General features: G+C 35.7%; 1 protein-coding gene across 7 annotated transcripts in view; it reads left to right on the top strand.

Annotated features, from left to right (window-relative positions):
• NBEA (neurobeachin) overlaps positions 1 to 20,966 on the top strand; it is a 490,542-nt gene that overhangs the window by 150,504 nt on the left and 319,072 nt on the right. For all 7 annotated transcript variants that reach the window (XM_065627071.1, XM_065627076.1, XM_065627075.1 and 4 more), the window contains exons 19-26: positions 1,862 to 1,943; positions 2,263 to 2,386; positions 2,708 to 2,900; positions 3,194 to 4,213; positions 8,368 to 8,585; positions 10,078 to 10,231; positions 17,479 to 17,502; positions 19,971 to 20,151. In XM_065627071.1, the coding sequence (XP_065483143.1) occupies positions 1,862 to 1,943; positions 2,263 to 2,386; positions 2,708 to 2,900; positions 3,194 to 4,213; positions 8,368 to 8,585; positions 10,078 to 10,231; positions 17,479 to 17,502; positions 19,971 to 20,151 (1,996 nt within the window). The remainder of the gene's footprint in view (positions 1 to 1,861; positions 1,944 to 2,262; positions 2,387 to 2,707; positions 2,901 to 3,193; positions 4,214 to 8,367; positions 8,586 to 10,077; positions 10,232 to 17,478; positions 17,503 to 19,970; positions 20,152 to 20,966) is intronic.

The following is a 20,966-nucleotide window of genomic DNA, read 5'->3' as shown; positions in this document are numbered from 1 at the left end:
TTTTGCCATGCTTTGGATATTTGTATTAACAATGTCTTTCCTTGTACATAGCCTCCATAAAACTTTCCACTTATAGCATTACAAAGGGTGATGGAAGATGTTCTGCTATTTAAGATGTTCATCACTTTCCACAAAAAAAAAAAAAGGTTACTGCAGACCTCCCATTGCTCTTACTCCTCCATTGTTTGTTTGTTTGTTTCCATTGCAATGGAAAGTACTGGAGCCAAAGAGATGCCTTTTTTCCTTTTTCTGAGCCATTCCTTTCAAGTTTACAAAATTTGGAGAAGTGCTGCTTTTATCTAGTGTTGCTGATAGTGTGCCAAAATGATAACTGAACACGACCACTTTTATGTTCAAGGCAAGTGAATGTGACCTCGAAACATTCAACTACCAGTTTCTTGTAGAAACTCCAGTTTTAATGATGGACAATTTTCTTAAAGCAAAATGTTGTCAACATCAGGTTGGTCGAAACCGATGTCATCATGCCTGCAAATGCATAAAGATCATATCCAATCTTCAGTTATTTTTAAAATGGTGACTTAGAATTGAATCTTCTGCAATTTCTGAGGATCTTATGCATGAGGAAGACTTTTTTTTGGTCATAAATAGGAGAAATGGCTAGATACTTAGGACTGGTTCTAGAAAGACTGGAACATTAACGGAGTGCTTGGTATTTGGGATTCTGAGTCAGAGTGATGTATAAAATGTTCTCCTGTGATTGTAAAACCTAAACATCATCCATTTGCTAATGATTTACTCAGATGTCAAGTTCTTTTTTATTGCACATGTCCTGTGTTATTTGACCATTTGAGTCTCACAGCCTAGATGTCCCTGCATTCAGATTTCTGAGAGATTCTGTGGTTGGTATTCCCAGAAAATACATGACTCAGTGACAAAATTAACGTGCTCCTGGAGTCCAGCATCCTCAGATATTTACATATGAAAAAAATAGCCAGAGATGGAGTAAAAGGAGTTAAGTGCCATAAGTACAGAAGATTTGCCAAGGAACTAATGTAGATATTTTCCATGTTCTCTCATAGAAAGCAGAGGCATATTTGCTTTCTGTTTTAAATACCAATATGTAAAGACCTATTCAAAGATACTGTGTTTACAACCAGCTTTAATTTGATTATTGATTAATGGATTAGCTAAAGTTCTGCTTTAAAATAAATAAGAATCACTAGTGAAATTATTCTATTTTGAAATATATTTGCTTTAATATACTTACTGAGAATCCCATGTTAATATTGCTAAATTTTTAGCTTGTTCTTAAAAATAAAGTTGCAAACATACAACAGGTGAAGGATATCCCAGCATGAAAGATCTGTAATGTTGCCTCAATACAGATTAACTAGTTTGTCAGGTACAATTCATGAAACAGTAGAATGATCTGTCTTGTTCATTATGTGAAGCCCCAGGATTATTCCTATGGAATGCTGCTTGTGACTGTTCCTCTTTCCTAGCTGGAGAAAACCAAACCCACTTTTAAGAATTGTTGAGTTTGGTTATGGGTGGAATATATGATAATAACTTTTGATGTTTAATGCTCATGGAATAATTTTTAATCTGTGAATGTGTAACACTATGAGGAATATGAATGAAATATCTTTAAACCACAATTATTGTATATTTGATCAGCTTACTAAAAATTTAATTAAGCAGCCACTTTGCAACCATTAAAATCTTGATCCTTATGTAGAGGAATTGCTCATTTCCATTCTTCAAGAATAAAAATTTTTCAGCAAAATGTTTTATATGAAGTTACAGTGTGGTAAGTGTACTTAACAAATTTTAAAATGAACAAAGAAATGCTGTAACACTTAATTAAAAATGGTAAAATGAAATTAATATTCTATTTCAGATTTTGACAGAACAAGTGTGCACTCAAGTTGTTCACAAACCACATCCGGAGCCAGATTCTACAGTGAAAATTCAGAATCCAAGTAAGGACAATATATCATGTTTGTATGATAAATCCTAGAGGGTTTGTATGTTTCTATGACAAAACCTAGTGGTTGTGGTGTTTTTTAAAAGAATATGGTTCAGGAAGTGAGAACAATTCGTTAGTCTGTCTGAAATACATATGAGTTTCAGTTACTACTTTCGTTAGTTTCTGTCAGCGGGTTTTGGTGGGGTTTTTTTGGTGGTGGTGATGTTTTTGGTTTTGGTGGGGTTTTTTGTTTTTGGGTTTGTTGTTGTTGTTGTTTTGGTTTTTTTAAATGCAGTTAAAATGTGTTACGTGTCTAATTTATTCTTTCAAAGTGATTCTTAAGGTGGTGGCAACACTGTTAAAAAACTCCACGCCAAGTGCAGAGCTGATGGAAGTTCGACGTTTGTTCTTATCTGACATGATAAAGCTCTTTAGTAATAGTCGTGAAAACAGAAGGTATGTCACTACAAATAGTATTTTCTTATCCTTGATTTGTGGGTTATAGTAATCTGTTATACTCTGTGTAGAGTTTTATACTGTACATTAAATGGAATATATAGAAAATAGATGCAATAGGTTTGTTTTCTTAGTTCAGTGACTAATATTGGGTTCTTCTGTTTAGAATATACTTCGAATTTTTATTCATCCTCCAATATTTTTAAGTTTCTTCATACTATTGGATTGTTCAGAGGAAACGTTCCTCCTATTTTAACCATCATAATGTTAAAATAAAGAAGCTTTCATTGGATATATTTTGACCTAATTATTTCACTTTAGATGTTTACTTCAGTGTTCAGTGTGGCAGGACTGGATGTTTTCTCTGGGATACATTAACCCTAAGAACTCTGAAGAGCAGAAGATCACAGAGATGGTTTACAACATTTTCCGTATTCTCTTGTATCATGCAATAAAATATGAATGGGGAGGCTGGAGAGTGTGGGTGGATACTCTTTCTATAGCTCATTCCAAGGTAAGAAATGGCTCGTGCATGGTTTTTAAATTCTGGTAACTCCCCTAAAGGCACTACAGTAAAAGATGTAAAGTGATTTAGTGCCATCTGGTGGCTTCCTCCATAATGGCAAAGTGGCATTTCTTTGTCGTTGTTGTACGTCCTTTGCTGTAAAACAATTTGTAAGCAGTATGTAGTATGTTGTTAAGATTCTTGTTAGTTTTTGTCCAAGTTCATGGATATTCATTATCCATATGGATATTCATCATCCTTTCATGGATAGTCATTCATCCCTGTAACCTGTTCTTTTTAAGGTCACATATGAGGCACACAAGGAGTATCTAGCAAAAATGTATGAAGAGTATCAAAGGCAAGAGGAAGAAAATATAAAAAAGGGGAAGAAGGGGAATGTGAGCACCATCTCAGGTCTTTCCTCTCAGACAACAGGAGCAAAAGGTGGAATGGAAATTCGAGAGATAGAAGACCTTTCACAAAGTCAAAGTCCAGAAAGTGAAACGGATTACCCTGTCAGTACAGATACAAGGGACTTGCTCATGGCTACAAAGGTGCCAGATGATGTGCTTGGAAGTGCTGAGAGACCAGGAGGAGGAGTGCATGTGGAAGTTCATGACCTTTTAGTTGATATAAAAGCTGAAAAGGTAGAAGCTACTGAAGTAAAACTTGATGATATGGATTTATCACCAGAGACTCTGGTAACTGGAGAAAATGGTGCACTTGTAGAAGTTGAATCTCTTCTAGATAATGTGTATAGTGCTGCTGTTGAAAAGCTCCAAAACAATGTTCATGGAAGTGTGGGTATTATTAAGAAGAATGAGGAAAAAGATAATGGTCCGTTAATAACTCTGGCTGATGAGAAAGATGAACCTTCTACTAACAGTACCTCATTTCTCTTTGATAAAATACCTAGTCAAGAGGAGAAACTTCTACCTGAACTTTCAAGTAATCACATTTCTATTCCAAATGTGCAAGAAACACAGATGCATCTTGGTGTAAATGATGATTTGGGATTGCTTGCACATATGACGGGTAGCGTAGATATAACATGTGCTTCAAGTATAATAGAGGACAAGGAGTTCAAGATTCACACAACTTCAGATGGAATGAGTAGCATTTCTGAGAGGGAGTTGGCTTCGTCATCTAAAGGATTAGAATATGCTGAAATGACTGCAACAACTCTTGAGACAGAGTCTTCTGGTAACAAAACTGTACCTAGTGTTGATGCAGGAAGTATAATATCAGATACAGAAAGATCTGATGATGGTAAGGAAGCAGGAAAGGAGATACGAAAGATCCAGACAACTACCACAACCCAGGTAGGTTTTAAGTGCCGCAGCCACGTATGTGTCCGGTGTGATCACTGTTTGTTGCTGCTGGATAAATTAATAGTATGAGATCTGAGAGATGTTTGAAGTATATTTCTTTAATTATATGAAAGATGTCCATCCTCTGAGCCTATTTGCTTTGAAAATGTCATAATGTGTAAGGATTGTGAAGCCTTTCGTGTCAGTATAGAAAATATGTATTGCAATTGTGGATGCTTTAGTTTAAAAAACTTAGATAAGAGAATCTGTCATCCATTTTCCTTAGTTCTTCTGGACGGTTTAACTGATACTCTTAGAATTCTGCTGTAGATTTTCTTGTTCGTATGTCTTAAGATTAGAAATATCGATATTTTACTATGAAATATACAGTGAAGTGTTTTTTACTGGTGCTGTGCCTTTCTCAGAGTGTAGTCTTACATCACTTTATTACACTGTCTTTCTTCCTGTACAGGAATGCTGGCATAAATAATCTCTGGTTTTGATTCTAACATAAGCAAAGGAATAGTTTAGGGATAACAGAAGAAAAACTGCTACTTTATTTGCAGACCAGAGATGATTAATAAAAGGAGAAGTGTCTACTTTCTTCCTGGAGATCCTTTCTTGTCTAGGTCTGCCTCTGAAAAATTCTGAGAAATTAGTGGGTTTTGTGAGAGCCATAGCATTCTGAAAATGGGAAGGTCAAGGCAGAAGTCTACTCTTTGAAAGAATTTGTACTCTGTATACACAGCAAAATATAGGATCACTTTGAGCTTTTAAAGGACAGGATTAATTTCCCCACTGGCATTGTTCAGAGACTGTAGCACATAAACAAAGGTTGCTTTTTAGCATGTTATCAGGTGAAAGAATTTACTACCTTCAGACTTTACTAGCTGACTATATATCCAGTATGTACACCAGTATTTGTCTTCTAGGATTTTAAAGTCAAGCAGGCTTCCTGAAACTATGGAAGAAGAGCCAAACAAAAATTGCAAAAGTAACTCTGTCTGGTACTGTGTAGTGTGTACCAAATTGTCAGAAGAAAGACTTTCAGAGGTGCACTCAAGTACACTCAAAGTACATGCCATCTGATGAAAGAACACAGATCAACCTGCCTACTTTGTTTTTCAGGGAGACAACACTTTCAGAAAAACTCCAGTGAATGGACATTTTAATTTATGTAAACTATCTGTGGTTTCCAAAACAGATACTTTCCCTTAAACAAACAAACAAAAAACAATTACTCAAACCAGTGGGTTCTGACATACAGAAAGAACGCTCTTTTCTTAGCCTCTTTTCTATGGTAAGAACCTCTGTTTTGAAGAGAAAAGCGGGTGGAGCTCTTGCATTCCCTAGGCAGGTATTACAAGAAAAGTGTGGGGTTCTCTTATAAGTATCTTTTTTCAAAACTATGAAAATACTCATAAGATCAGGGACAGCCTATCAAGCATTCTGTAGGAATCCTGATATTTAAAAGCATTCTGTGTAATAAAGAACAAGCCCTGAAAGCTCTCGATAGGAATAGTATATTTATGAGTATCGGTTGCCAAACACCTTATTTTAAGTCTTAAAATTAAGACATGGAAACTGATGAATGGAATGAATGGAGGACAGCAAGAAAAAGGAACAGTCAGGTTTTATTTTGAAATGTGGATATTTGTTTAAAGAGTAAAAGATGGGTGAAATGCTAGTATTCATTTGCTATGTACATATATGCACCCATAAACACAGTTAATTTGTAAGATAAATCTTTAATGAAAAAAATTGTACTATCCACTGTAGAGAATCCTGTTGGTGTGACTTTGGGAATTTTCTGTTCTTTAACCTCTTTCCTTGATGAATTTCACCTGAAACAGTTGCATTATGAAAATATAAATTCCTCAAGCCTACAGTTATTTGTTAGGATTTAAATGATATGTAAGTCTTAAAGAACTTTTATCACATCATTGTAAGATAGGAGAAACAAAATGTTTTTCAAATGTTTTACTCGTAGCTACTCACAAAATTCCTAACATAACATTTCGATCTGCAAATTATCTATGAACTTTGTACTGTTCATGAGTCTGACTCTACAAGTTTAACTCCCTTGAATCTCTATATAGTACTTAAATTACAGTTATTTCCCACTAAAATCAATGAAAAACTACAATGAACTGATTTAAGTCTGTAGCCATTAATATCTCTTTTAAATAATTTTCTTAAAACCAATATCAACTGTGTAACCACTAGAATTGTTGCAATCTTCTAATGTCTTCTTTGGGTGTTTTGAAATACCTCGTGAACTGTAAGCTGTCCATAGTTAATCTTTTCTGTTTCAATAAGTTAACCTTAAGAAAAAAAGGTGGAAATATGTATTAAATAAAACATAAATCAAGAATTATTGTTTTCATGAGTAAAGAGCAATGCCAATTTTAACTTATCTACAGTGGAGCCGGAGGTTGGAGTTTTGATTGCAGCATGCATGGGAACTGCCACATTAGATTTTATCTCTTTGAGATGACTGAAAATGCTTGAAAATTACTTAAAGACTGGCCACCTAAGTACAGATAGTTGGGTTTCATAGTGGTTTATGCAATGCACATCAAAGCCCATTCTTGCAAATTCAGTGTTATTGGCTAGATAAAAGCTCTCCTGTTATGGTGCAGTTATGATACCATTACTGCTGCTGACATGACAACTCTAATACCTGTAGTTGTACCCAAAAGAGAACAAGTGGTATGTGAATGGAGTTGCTAACCTCAAGTTCTCTAAAAGCAGATCTAGAATCAGCTCCCCACCTTACCAGTAAGAAGTGAGCTGTCTTTTGTTCAAATGAACTGAAAGGAAGCAATAAATGGCACAACAAAGTAGAGACGGGGATTCCTGCTTGCTTCTAAGAAGAGTTAATGCCTTTATCAATAGTAGATCAAATATTGAAGAATATAAAATTAACTTTTTTATAGTGCCAACTAGGAAAGACTGAAAATAAAATTGAAAGCACTATGGAAAAGATTTATGCAAAAAATTCAAATCTTAGTTAAGTCTAAGAAAAAAAAATCATTTAAAGATAACGTCAAGAAAATCACAGGAAGTGAAAGCAACAGTAACAATTTTGATCCCAATAAGTCAAACTGAATGAAGGAAACCTACCCTGCTCTCAAAATGCTGGCTGCAGAAGATAAACATCAGACTAAACATCTAGAAAGCTTTTCCAGCTCAGCTCCAGTGCTATGACCATTTTTACATTGCCAGCACAAATATTTTGTAAATGTATTTTTGCTTTTAAGTGTCCAGATTTAAAACTGTAAGCTGAGATCACAAAATGAATATGTAAGCAAAGCAAGTATATTTTCTATTTTGCCAATCTTAAACTAATCTGGAGTAACTTTAAAATAATTTCAAGGATCAGACTTTTTATTTATTCCTTTCAGAGATGTTGCACATGATAAGTAATTTGATCGTTATGAATATTTGCCTCAAATTCAGTCAAAATGTTTGTTCTCTACTCCTTTTGTCCTTCATGGTATTCTCCATCATATCCTCTGTATGTATCTTTTACTTTTGTCTTCGATCACCAAGTGGAAACAGTCATGACTATGTAGGTGTTGAAAGGGAATTAAATTCATATCCACCAGCTGCTAAGAGAATCTAAAGAATGTCCTGAGGATCCATAAAACTGTTAACCAATTAACAATGTGTAACAAAATTGACAAAATAAGATTTGGAGGACTCGACTTGATTCTCTAATGATCTTGCTAAGAAGACCAGATAAATAAATTGATTTTGGAAAATGAGGAGCTGTCTAAAAGTATGCTGATTCCTGTGTAGTTTGTCCGTGCTTTGAGAAAATTGTGATATTAGCACAAAAGGATAGTTGTTTCCTATAAAGAAAGTCTCGTCACTGCTGACCTTGTGGATGCTGCGTTTGGCCTGTTCTGTAGTACTTTAAGTCAAGAACCTGAGTGTAAGACACTGGGAACAGATGACAGGAAGGGCAGCTCAGGCCCTCAGTGCTGACTGATTTGAACTGGAGCAGCTCCTTTACTGAATGATATCGCCTGCTTCACAATATCAGTATCTCGTCTAGTTTGTGCTCAAGTCCAGTGCCCCATCCTTTCACAAGTTCTGTGATCCATTCAAAAACATGTTACAAAAAGTTAACGTAATTTTTGAACTTCTTGTCGATGTAGGCGGTACAGGGTCGATCTGTCACCCAGCAAGACCGGGATTTACGTGTTGACTTGGGATTTCGAGGAATGCCAATGACGGAAGAGCAGCGACGACAGTTTAGTCCAGGTCCACGCACAACTATGTTTCGTATTCCAGAGTTTAAATGGTCTCCCATGCACCAGCGGCTCTTGACAGACTTGCTTTTTGCACTAGAAACAGATGTACATGTTTGGAGAAGGTAGGTGGTTATTTCTTCTTTAATTCATGATTTGTGTTTCCACCAACAAAGAAAAATTAGATGTGTTTTAGAGGGGATGTTACTGGGATAGTGGCAAGGGAAAGCTGGTGTTAGCTGAAGTGCCCTTGTGTGCCTTGTATCTTCTCGTTTCACCCATTCCCAGCCTGTAACAGCTCTATTTCACAAGTAACATTCTTTGTTTCCTTGAGGGATTGTATAACTCACGCATACCTAGCTAAACTGAGCTGCTCTTTCAGCTTATGTTTATGGTTAGAATCTGCTGCTTCTGTTTCAGGCATGAGGAAGACTTCCGTGTCTGCTAATGACCATTTTCTTCAACTGATCAATTAAAAAGAGATCTTCTCTACCTGCAAACTTTATAAATAAAACCTCTTTCCCATGACATTTTCTAAGGAATCACTCTTTCTAGCTGTTTTTGGGGTTTTTTTTACATGCCACCTCCTGGTTGTGGTTAGTCTTGGTGGTTATATTTTATGACAGCAATGCGATTTCCTAGGGTTTTTTGTACACTTTAACAGAGATAATCAATAACTTATTGTTATCGAAGGCCTTAGGTATAATAGACACTATTTAATCTAATTTCCAGGACAGAATAGTTCATTTTCAGAAAACTAGGGCATAGTTATATTCAAGGACAGCTTTCTGTTGCATTTAGTTTCCAGTTTGGTGAACTGTTCTATGACAGTCACTAGGAAATAGCCAATTTTGATAATTCTTTTTTGGTCAGATATGTGGGAGGGGTTTGGACTTAATGCTTGGAGGTTCAACTTGTATATTTTCAATTGAAGCCTTTAACTTTTTTTTTGTTTGCTGGTAACAATGCTATTTTGGGCAAGTAACATACTTATAGACTGAGTATTCCTCAATGTTTTCATACATTTTTTTATATTTTTGGGGAGTGACTGTTTCATGGAACAATTTCCCACCAGTTAGGAGTTGCTGGTATTTCAGCTAATCTTAGCATCTATGGCTTGCAAAGCTATTGCTACTGCTAATTTTAATACTAGTTAATAAAGTTAAGATCAGATCAAGGTATCACCATATTATCAAGTTTCTCCTTTAAAACACTAGCAGGTGCTATCACTAGGTGTTATTAAAGGTGCTTTAAATGGCACTGGTGCAGTGCAGTGGACTCTTAATATCAATTAATAACTTCCACGCTGAAGAAACAGCCCCACTGCTTTCAGCAGAGCTGCCTGTGAAGTGAAGTAGTGGTTGATGGGAATAAAAGGTTACGAGCCATTGTTCTCAACTCGGTATCTGAAACTTATCCTGGTGTGAGAATAGATAGCAGTCAATTTGTTCATTAGACTACTCCTGCTCGTGTTTTTTAACAATTTACATGCAAAGTTTTGTAGACCAGATTTTGCCTTTATATGAAAGAAACTTTCAAAGTCTGGTTGCAAAGAGCAAATTTATCTCAACTTTTGTTTTAACTGGTTTTAATCCATCCTTTCTTCTGTTCTTACAGTCACTCCACAAAGTCAGTGATGGACTTTGTCAATAGCAATGAAAATATTATTTTTGTACACAACACAATACACCTCATTTCCCAGATGGTAGACAATATCATTATTGCTTGTGGAGGAATTTTACCCTTGCTGTCAGCAGCCACATCCCCAACTGTAAGTACAATATTTCCACCTAGTGGTCATATTAGAAATTGTTATTAGTAATACAAACCATTTGTAGCTGACTTTTCTTCTTTAGGGACTTCTGTCCCCTCTCTCCTAGTTCCTTCAAAAAAATTTAAATTTATAATTGAAACTGTTAAGCTTTGATATACAGAATGTTTATAATATTTTGCATTTGAAATGCTAATTTTGTTAGAGAAGTAGTGTTAAGTAAGAATGATGTTTCCTAGGTATTTAATATTTTATTTGAAAAAGGAGGCCGTTGGGATCTGGTTACAAATCAAAATTACTGTAACAAAATTAGATCCTTTATGATCGCCAGTCATTGATATTCATAAATCTGGTTTGCATGGCCACCATTTGTTTGCATGCCAAATGATACCAGAAGTCATCCCCTCAGTACTCCGTTTCATTCTTTGTTCAGTAGGTCCTGACCTTCATTTCCTTTTATATATTTTTATTTTTAAATCTTGTATTGAAATAGGCTGACATTTTTATCCACCTCGATGTTCTTAGTAAGTTGTAAGTTCTTAGGTGATCACAGCTCAGGTAGGCAAGACTAGCCTAAGAGAATGCTTCATGAGAAAGGGAGAAATATTTTTTAAATATTGCGTAATTGTCACTAGTTAATTATAGTACTTGAATGTGATGCCTTGCCTTTGCGTGTAATATCTGTAACTATGTCTTTCATACTAAATGTCTTATCTTGAGCATCTCATAAGCATCCATAGTTAAAGGGGAGAAAATGAGGTCCAAAAGGGACAAAAAGACTCCTCTGAAGTAATTTGGCTAATAGACACCGAAGGCTACAGATGTAGTTTGGGAGTAAAAGTTCAATTTCTTGTTCTAGCCGTTCAGTAACTGAGGTTACTTTACTTTGCATCTACTATTACTTCTAGTTAGTTAGCAAAAAGACTGGTTTGCATGATTTTATTTGAAAGGTATGAATGCATGGACTAGCAATTGACTAAACATTAATAAGACTTTCAGCCAGGGGATTAATGTTAAAATGCTGTGTCTTTACTATTTTCACTCGGTTAACTGGGAAAATGTTTTCTATAAGCAAAAGTTCAAAGCTCACAGGAAAGACTTTCATTGTCCATAGTCACAAGAATGACGTCAACATTGCTGAATAAAGCATTTTGCAAGTGCTTCATTGTAAATACTGGCAAGGATGAGAGAGTGCACACCAAGCTGTTTTGAGATGTGGGCTGTACTATCAGTCTTTAGGTAAAAGAACATTAGGAGATATTTTTTTAAACAAACCTTTTAGGCATAATTTAAAAATGAAGATGTTTTCTTTACCATCTTTTATTTAAAAATATAAACCAGGCGCAGCATCATTTAGGCTACTATACCATTGAATTGTCTTTGTGTTTCTTAGCTCTTATCCTGGTTTATGACACTGCAGAGCCATTCTATAGAATAATAACTTTGCAGTTCACCATTTTCCCCTATTTATTCTGGATAATAAATATATATGACTGTGTGTATATAGATAGATAGCTGATACAGCTTTATATATTACACATCCATTTGTTAAAATATTGTGCATTGTGACTGCCCTGCTACGATAGCCATAATTTTCATGCATTGATACAAAAGACTACATTTTCAAATTTGTATATTATGCATGCATTTCTCCACTGCGTGGGGACGGTGTGTTACTTAAATGTTCAAGTTTGCCATCTCTTTGGGATAATAAAATAAAAATAAATTGTAAAATAAATTAATTGACTGAAAGATCAGTAACTGGCTTCAAACAGAACTAATCCTACTCTGTGAATTTTTTTTAAAAAAAAGGATTACTTTTAACCCAAAGGTACAGGGAGGGTGGGGAGAAATAATTGATGAAATCACAAATTAACTTCACCTGGAAATAACCATTACCATCTAGATGATTTCATAATAATTTCCACCTAGCAGAGAACTTCTTCCCTCCCATTCGCCTTCATTCCTGTTATGTTTTTGCCTGTCCATAAACATTAGCAGGAAGGTGGATTTTTTTCATCATTGTGACATGCAAAGAGCCCAGCACATCCTTCTTCCTTCTTAGAGAAGATGCTCTTCCTCGATATTGTTCTGGATCACAGTTGTGAAGGGCATCAGACCACTTCTGAATATGCAGCATATGATGAATGAAGTTTTGTGCTGATTCTCAGGCTTCTAATACTTTTGCATCCTTGAACTGCTCTGGAGAAAGTGGATGGACTGCTGGTTAAGAATATATTTCTTCTCAGTCTTGAAAGGACAAAGTAGTCCAGTGTTTACCATCAGTTACACAGTTATCTCACTCTCCTCCTTCCAAGACCTGCTAAGTGGGAGAAGAGGTCTGAAACTGGAAGATTGATTTAACCTCTCTGCTGCATAAAAACACAGCAGTCCTTCTAGTCCTTCTAGTTACTTTCTGCCAGAGTAACTCTCAAGAGAGGAAAGAGACAAACACTTTCTCCCTCATCGATTCAAAGAATCACAAAATCACAGAATGATTGAGTTTGGAAGGGACCCCTGGAAGTCACCTGGTCCAAGCCCCCTGCTCAAGCAGGGCCACCTAAAGCCAGTTGCCCAGAACTGTGTCCAGATGGCTTTGAGTATGTCTCAGGATGGAGACTCCACCACCTCCTGAGGCAACCTATGCCACTGCTCAGTCACCCTCACAGTGAACAAGTGCTTCTTGATTTTGCAGGTGGAACCTGCTGTGTTTTAGTTAATTACATTAATGATTTTTTTTTCCTCCACAAGATTATACAGTCCAAATTTTGTGTTGCATCTCGTGTTCAGTTTTGGGCCCCTCACTACAAGACACTGAGGTGCTGGAGAGTTTTCAGAGAAGGGCAATGAAGCTGGTGAGGGGTCTGGAGCACAAGTCTGATGAGGAGCAGCTGAGGGAGCTGGGGCTGTTCAGCCTGGAGAAAAGGAGGCTGAGGGGAGACCTGATCGCTGTCTGCAACTACCTGAAAGGAGGGTGTAGCATGGAGGGGGTTGGTCTCTTCTCCCAAGTAGCAAGCAATAGGGCAAGAGGAAATGGCCTCAAGTTACGCCAGGGGAGGTTTAGATTGGATTTCAGGAAAAATTTATTCATGGAAAGGGTTGTCAGGCATTGGAACAGGCTGCCCAGGGAAGTGATTGAGTCACCATCCCTGGAGGTGTTTAAAAGGCATTTAGATGAGGTTCTTAGGGAGATGGTCTAGTGACAGTGTTAGCTTAACAGTTGGACTCAATGACCTTGAACGTGTTTTCCAACCAAAATTATTCTATTAATCCCTTCCAATCAACCATTCTGTGATTCTGCATGATTTTGCGATTCTGTAATTTAAACTGGGCATGGTATTAGAAGTCCAGTCCAGCAGTACTGCACTACTCTGCTGAAAGCGAGCTGTTCACATTTTTCATAAGCTGCCTTACTGGGTCAACCCAAGGGTCTGGTTGGTTGAGCATTTTGCCTCTAACAAGGAACTGTTTGCAGCTTGCATCAAAATACAGAATTCTGAACAAGCATATTGATTGCTCTAATGAGCAATTGCTCTGATGCTCTAATTTCAGCATTTAGGATTTTAACAGCTAGAGAGAGTGTCTGGGCTGTAATGTTTAATAACTATTGAGGAATTTCTCCTTCTAGACTCTATGTAATCTTTTTTGAAGCTACTTATGCTTTTAGCCTCCATAATTTCCTATGGCACTGAGTTTGAAAAAGTAATTATATAACCTTTGAAGCACTTCTTGTCTTTGTTTTTTTTAAGCCTGCTTAAATGTATAAAGTCACTATGTGCCTTACTGTTCATGCCATGAAATGAGTGGTTCATCATGTCTTTATTCATCTCCATATCATTTGTGACTTTGTAGGCTTTGTATCTATGGGGTGCCTGTTTGAATCCGTAGAGTCTTCACCATTTTAGTCTCTCTGTCTTTAGAAACCTCTGATCATCCCTGTCTCTATTCTGTGGACCTTTTCTGGGGTGTCAAAACCCTTACATTTTGTATGTCCTGTAGAGTACACATATTCAGTTTACCAAAAAGTATGAAATAATTTTACTTAATTTTTTCCTTTTTCACTTTCTTGAATGGTGACTCTCAAACATTCCCACTGAAGGCTTTTTGGATCTATATTGAAATTTTATAGTAGTAGTTCTTATGTATTTCTTCCTACTGTGTTGCATGTGTGGCATAGGACACGTGTTCACATCTACTGCTAAAAATTAATTTACTTTTTGGTCTGGAATAATGAAATATGAAAGCAAAAAGGCCATAGAGGTCATTCCAGCCTTTTACTTTGGGATGATAAAACAGGATGGATTTCAGGAAGAGATTTGGGTAAATTTAGGCAGCGAGTACTTAGGTAGTGAAGTACTTGCATGTGGACTAGACTTCTCGCTAATGGAGATCTACTCAATAGAAGCAAATGATTCAGCTGTCTCTGATTTAGACATCTAGTGGCCGGTCAGCCAGATCCCTGTAGGGTCCATCGATTGCAATGACTGTTAACCTGGAGCTGAATCCAGCCTCTTTTTATGAGGTAGCTTACTTGTTTTCTGATGGAGAAGATGACAGACAGAAACACATAGTTCCTTTATTGAACTCGCAGCCCTACCTATCCACAGCTCCTTGACTTCAGCGTGTCAGCCTGAGTTCAAATGAGGCCTTGTCCTGGGCTGCTGGTTCTTAAGCAGCCCTAAATGTCTGTTATAAAACTCTCTTCTCCACAGTCTGCTGTGGAGTTAGTTATCATTACATGTGTCCCATTGCCTCTCATTTTTTTAAAGGCATTTCACGTATTTCTCATTAGTAGCAGAAAGACTGAATATTGGATGCCTGAATTAATTAAGGCTATATGCAGAAAAGAACCAAGAGATAAATTTAGCAGAATATTGGAGGAATTGCAGATTTCTTTTTCTTTTGTGCAACAGATTCTGTATTGTGTTCCCTCCCTTGCTGAAAAAGCAATACTGTCACAGTTTCTTTAATCATGGAATTTGCCATGTCAAAAAAGACTGGTTTTGCATAGTTAGGATTTGTAGTGCAATGGCAATTCTTGTGGGCTGGGTGGAAAATTGCTCCGTAATCCTAGTCTGCTGTAGAACAGGCAATCTTAATTATGGTATTTACTCACTATTGAATTGTTGTAGTAGAAATATGCTTTTTCCCTTACTTTTTTTTATTGCAGACTAGGATGACCTGAATAGTGCTGTAAATAGGAGCCTTTAAGTATAAATAGGAAGACAAAACCAAATGCATTATCTTTGAAAACAAACCACTCACAAATCTGTGAGTCACTCAAGGGTAGAGTGAAGGTTACGTGTTTGTACGGAATACAGTTGCAAATTTACTTGTAATTCACAGTAATCTATTCGCACATGTTTTAGTATTTCTTTGATTTCAGTTCTATACCAACTCTGTCTCAGGGTCTGTATAAGGATTTCCTTCAAATGTGGGTGTTTTTACAGAGTTGTCAATTGTATACAAGAAACAATGTGAAATTGAAGCGAACATTAACATAAAAAATATAAACAGTTTTGTTGTTTTACAATATGAGCTGGAGTGTGTTCCACTATTAATTCTGATGTCTTTCTTATTAACTTGGGGGATATTAGACAGTTCTGACAATATTATAGGGATATCAAATACTGATTTCCTTTTTTTTTTTTTTTTTTCTTTCTGTGGCAGAGACCTTGGAGGCTTTTTTTTTAAAATTACAGCTATAAGGAAGACTTTTTTAAGATGGTGTACCAGTGTGATAAAAAAAAAAAGTATTTGGGGGAACAGTAAGGAAAAAGGTTTGCAGGATATGCTTTTTGTTAATAGCACCTGGTTATCAGATAAGACACTTCGTATACAAGCTAGGAGTTTGAACTAATCATTGCTTACTACAAGGATAGCAGCTGTGACAAGGACTTGAGGACATTGAGTAAGATAAAAGAAATGTGAGGAGTTTAAAAATATGTGACAATTGAGAGGAAATTTCCAAACCCCTTGTAATTAGTTTCTTTTTCCACATATTCTATGTGAAGTCTAAAATTCTAATTCTTGCCTTCAGTGTTTAAAAAAGCAGTTCTCGGATTGCGATCTGAGGGCTGCTGGTGTTATATGAACGGCTGTCTACAAAGCTCAGTTAAACATTTCAAGACAGCCTTGTTTGGTCTGTTTATTAAAAGCCAAGATGAGATATTTTTCTGTATTTTCTGTTTGTAGCGTTAGCATTTTCACGTTCATGACTCATGTCATGCCACAGGTGCTGTGTGATCTATAACTATCCTGAGAATCAACAGTGGCTCCCTGATGTAAAAATTGTCAGCTAGTATTAGAGAGATAATAGCCACAGGTTAATTCTTGAGGAGCATCCAGCTACAAAAGAGGAAGACACATTTAAAAACTGCTTGAACGTGGTATCTTCTGTTCCAAAAGGAAAGTTACAGCTTGTTTTTCTTTCTGTTAGATTAGGTTTTTCCACTATTTAAATGACAAAAATATTGAAATACACTTGAAAATTCAGTTTCTTTTTCTTTTTTAAAGGATAACCAGGGAAAATGTAAGGATTAGTTCCTGGCCCATTTTGATAAGAGGGAAAGTACTTCTACCTAAAATTAAAACATAAAACTTTTACACAGCTGTTTAATTGTGAACACTGAAGTCTGAAGAATAACTCAGTCCCAGGGGATAAATTAATCCATTCAAATATCCAGTATGATATTGGTTTAGGTTGAAGAAACCACACCCAAAGTAATATCTATAATGAGCTTCAAAGGATGAAGCATTGTGCATGAAGAACCAGTTTGCTTCCTATGATTTACATTTGTTTTGGCAAAGCATTTTAAACATATTCGCCTCCTCATACAAAGATTAACTACTTTATTACATTTCAGTTGAATGGCTTGTTGTAAAATGCTAATTTCTATATAATCAGTGAAAACATTACTTTGTTTTACATTGCTTCATAAAATTGCTCTGTGTACTATATAAAAGATGTACATTGGTTTGCAAGAATCAGTCTTTACATGAACTCCATAATAATACAAGATTTACAGTTTTCCTTTCTTTGTGCATAGCTACCTCTTAAAGTCTTTATTTTCAAATGTTCATGCTGAGCTGAAATGTTTTGCTCTTCTAATAATAAATTAAACAAATGTATAATTCCAAGATACTAATTTGTTTCAATTTTACATTGTATTTTTAGTTAACTTAAATAATTTTCTTTTTCTTTTATTGTTGTGATCTGTTGTCTGTTTTGTCTGTTGCATGTCCAGGGTTCTAAGGTTAGTATTGCTGCTGTAAGTTTCAGTTTTTTTGCATTTTCAAAAATGCCTTATTTTTGACCATTTAATATTTTGGCTTTTTTGTTAGTGTTGTTATTATTTTCCAATATCATATAGTAGGATGTGAATAGGAATATATTGTATGTAATCCTTAACTTTTCCTAACATATTTCTCTGTGAGTAACTTCATGCATTGTCAAGAACGATGCTCACTGTTAACTACCAGACTGAATGTAGGCAGGTCCATGAGTTAATTTAAGTTATAAATGTGGTGGTTAAGAGAGAAACTCTTTAGGCCCTGAACATGTTAATTGTATGAGAGGCTTGTTCCTGCTATTAAAGTACGCTGAATAGTCATGAAATGGTGATCAGTTCACTTTTTAAAGGGTTTTTGACATACACCTATCTAAAATGTTGCTAATATCTGAAGGCAGCTTAATCAGTAAGGGAGCTTATTTTAAAAGTTATTAGAATATCAATGTGCCGTATTTTAACAGGTAGAACTGATGGTAAGCTTTGCTGTAAAAAAAAATCTGTCAGTCTTTGTTTTTCTTCCATCTAGCAGAATTTAGGGATTTTTTTTTTTTCCAATTGAAAGCTTCCAAGAATCTTGGTAAAATACACTAAAAAGTTGTATATAAAGAATTGATTACATAATGTGGAAAAAGCAGTAGATATTCTGAGAAGGTTTAAAACTGTGATTGATGCAATACAGTTGAAGCTTGAGAAAAGTCAACATCAGGCAGGCAGTTGGCTGCTAGCAAGCCTGATATTATTTCAAGCATGAGTCTAAGTTCAAGTTTCTGTAACCACCTGTGAGTTTTTCTAGCAGACTGTTATGACTATAGATTTTTGCAAATATATTTTACGTGGAGGAGTGCTTTGGAAAATGATGTTCCAGTCTGTTACAAAAAAACCAGCAACTTACTGTTCCAAAAAGTAGGAACACAGCACACAGTAAGTGGGGGAGACCTGGCTGAAGAAGATACGCTGGAAATAGTGCTGAGAGTTGTCATTTAACCATATTTCTGATATTATTGGGAAGATAAGACAGATGACAGCCCTTCCCAAATCACTCATGTAACCGAACTCTTACATCCTTAAGAGGAATTAAGTGAAGTGGTATCTATCATTGTGGTGACACATGCCACATTATATCCTTCATCTTTCAAAACAGTTGTTTCCTTAATACTGTTTGGCACTGGTTGCACTCCTACATGTTTTGATGTAAAATATTCTAAAAAATGACTTGTGAGTGAGGATACTAGTTTTTTAGAAGTATGCAAATAAGGATTTTTAATTTCTCTGTATTTCTTTTTCTTTGGACAGAGATCACCTTAAAAGCACAAATATATTTTGATTTTTTTTTCATAGATACTTCTAAGCAAACGAATAAAAATAAACACAATGAAAGTAGCACTTTTCAAAGGGACCAAACTCTGCGTTCAAAAAAGCCCTGCAATCTGAAATCTTGTGAAATCACCAAGAATCAGCCATCTGTAAACAATTTTTACATAATCTTTAAAATAGTATTTAGGCTTATAAATGTGGACACAGTCAAGTACTAAATCCCGTTTTCAATTTTGCCTACCTCCAGAGGTGAATGTATTTAAGCAGATTTTTTTTTTTTTTATTAAACTTACTGTTTACTTAGCTATTTGCACTGACACCTGTATGCATTTGAAAACATGACTCTGGATGTCTAAATATCTTTTTGGAGAAAACCAGGATGTCCTTTTAGCTTGTATAAATACTGAGCTCCTTCAGTATTTTTCTGTGGATTCCCGTTAAAGAGAGTCCGACTCTACATTAGGAAAGAACTGCTCGTTCTCTGGGCAATGTGAGCTGCACACCATGTAACTTGTCACCTTTTTACTTCCCCCTTGTTGCTGTCGTGAGGGAGTAAATGCTCTCCTCATCTCCAGGAGAACTGGACTCACGTATATATATGCGTATATATATGTGTATATATATATGTGTGTTTAGGTTCCCATATCATATAAGCATTCCCAGGGAGAATCAATTCATGGCAACGGGGCAAAACGGTCCAGTTTTTCCCACTCCACTCCTCCTTTAGACTTGTTTGTCTAAAGGAATGTAGAAGCTACACAGAGTGTAATTACTTTCATCTATTACCTGTCAGTTTGCTTAGCCTATGGAATAATGTAAGAGTATGTTGCACCTTATATACTGTGCATTGTTTACTACCTGGCCACACTTTATGTAATCGCTACTAACTTTCTCATTTAGATTACACTTTTTTTCATCTATTAGAGCGTGTAACGTAATATTTTTCTCACTCTTCATGCTGTCTTACTTTGAATTTCTCTCACAGTTTATGTTAATGGTAGTAGTAGGAGATTTTTAAATAACTTTTCAATGTATTTGTCATTAAACATAACGATTTAGACTTGTATGCGTATGTGCTGTCTTTATATATCTATTGTGTTCAAGCTGTTTAATCCAATTATCTCCTTTTAAAGACTGAATTGGAAAATATTGAAGTGACACAAGGAATGTCAGCAGAGACAGCAGTAACTTTTCTCAGCCGTCTGATGGCAATGGTTGATGTACTAGTATTTGCCAGTTCTCTAAATTTTAGTGAGATTGAAGCTGAAAAAAACATGTCTTCTGGAGGTCTAATGCGACAGTGCCTAAGGCTTGGTAAGTCTGCAGACAGTGTGTCTTAAAAAATTACTTACAGATCAATGAGCTAAAAGCTGGATCAAACTGTGACACATGTAGGAAAGGACTCATACTGCCTATGATGTGATGAAATAAAAATCTCTTATATTATTGATTCGATACTGGTTTAAGGTTGATTCAATTTAGACACAAGAATAAGTTAAAATGGCATTTCTGAGATTGTTCTTTCTTATATGTTTCAAGTTGTATATATTTTGGTAGAGTAAAAATATTAAATGTAACTAAATGGAGATTTCTTTTTGTCTTAAAACTACTTTGCTACCTGTCTGTTGCACGTTTCCTTGTCCAAGTCTCCGTGGATTTGGAAGATTACTTATAGGCTAAGTAAGATTCAAAGCGTGGGGTGCATGTGCAGACTCTGTAGACATTAATAGATGTGGCTACAGTCTGGCACCTTTCTTCACTATTTACTGTTTACTATATCCTGTTACAATTTATTAATAATTTATTAATAATTCAAAATATTCTGTGCAAACTGTATCACTTTATTCTTGTGAACATTAAATTTTGACTGTCATTTGGCATGACGCTGTTTTGCTGTTGTTATATCCCACATACTTTTTCATCTCTCAGATGATGAATATTTTTTTACTCAGATTTTGTCCTGTTACTATTCATACCACTTATTAGGTTATTGATAATTATACTCCTCATTGTATAAAACTTGTGGTTTATTCTCAGTGATCAATTTTCATCAAATTATAAATTACTCCCTACTATTTTTTTCCTGTTCTAGCTGTACATAAGCACTTTTAGATTTTAAGTGTTGATAA

Source organism: Caloenas nicobarica, chromosome 1, assembly GCF_036013445.1.
Source record: "Caloenas nicobarica isolate bCalNic1 chromosome 1, bCalNic1.hap1, whole genome shotgun sequence".
Classification (NCBI taxonomy): domain Eukaryota; kingdom Metazoa; phylum Chordata; class Aves; order Columbiformes; family Columbidae; genus Caloenas; species Caloenas nicobarica.
Note: the sequence above shows the minus strand (reverse complement) of the source record. Positions and strands in the feature narration are given on the sequence as shown.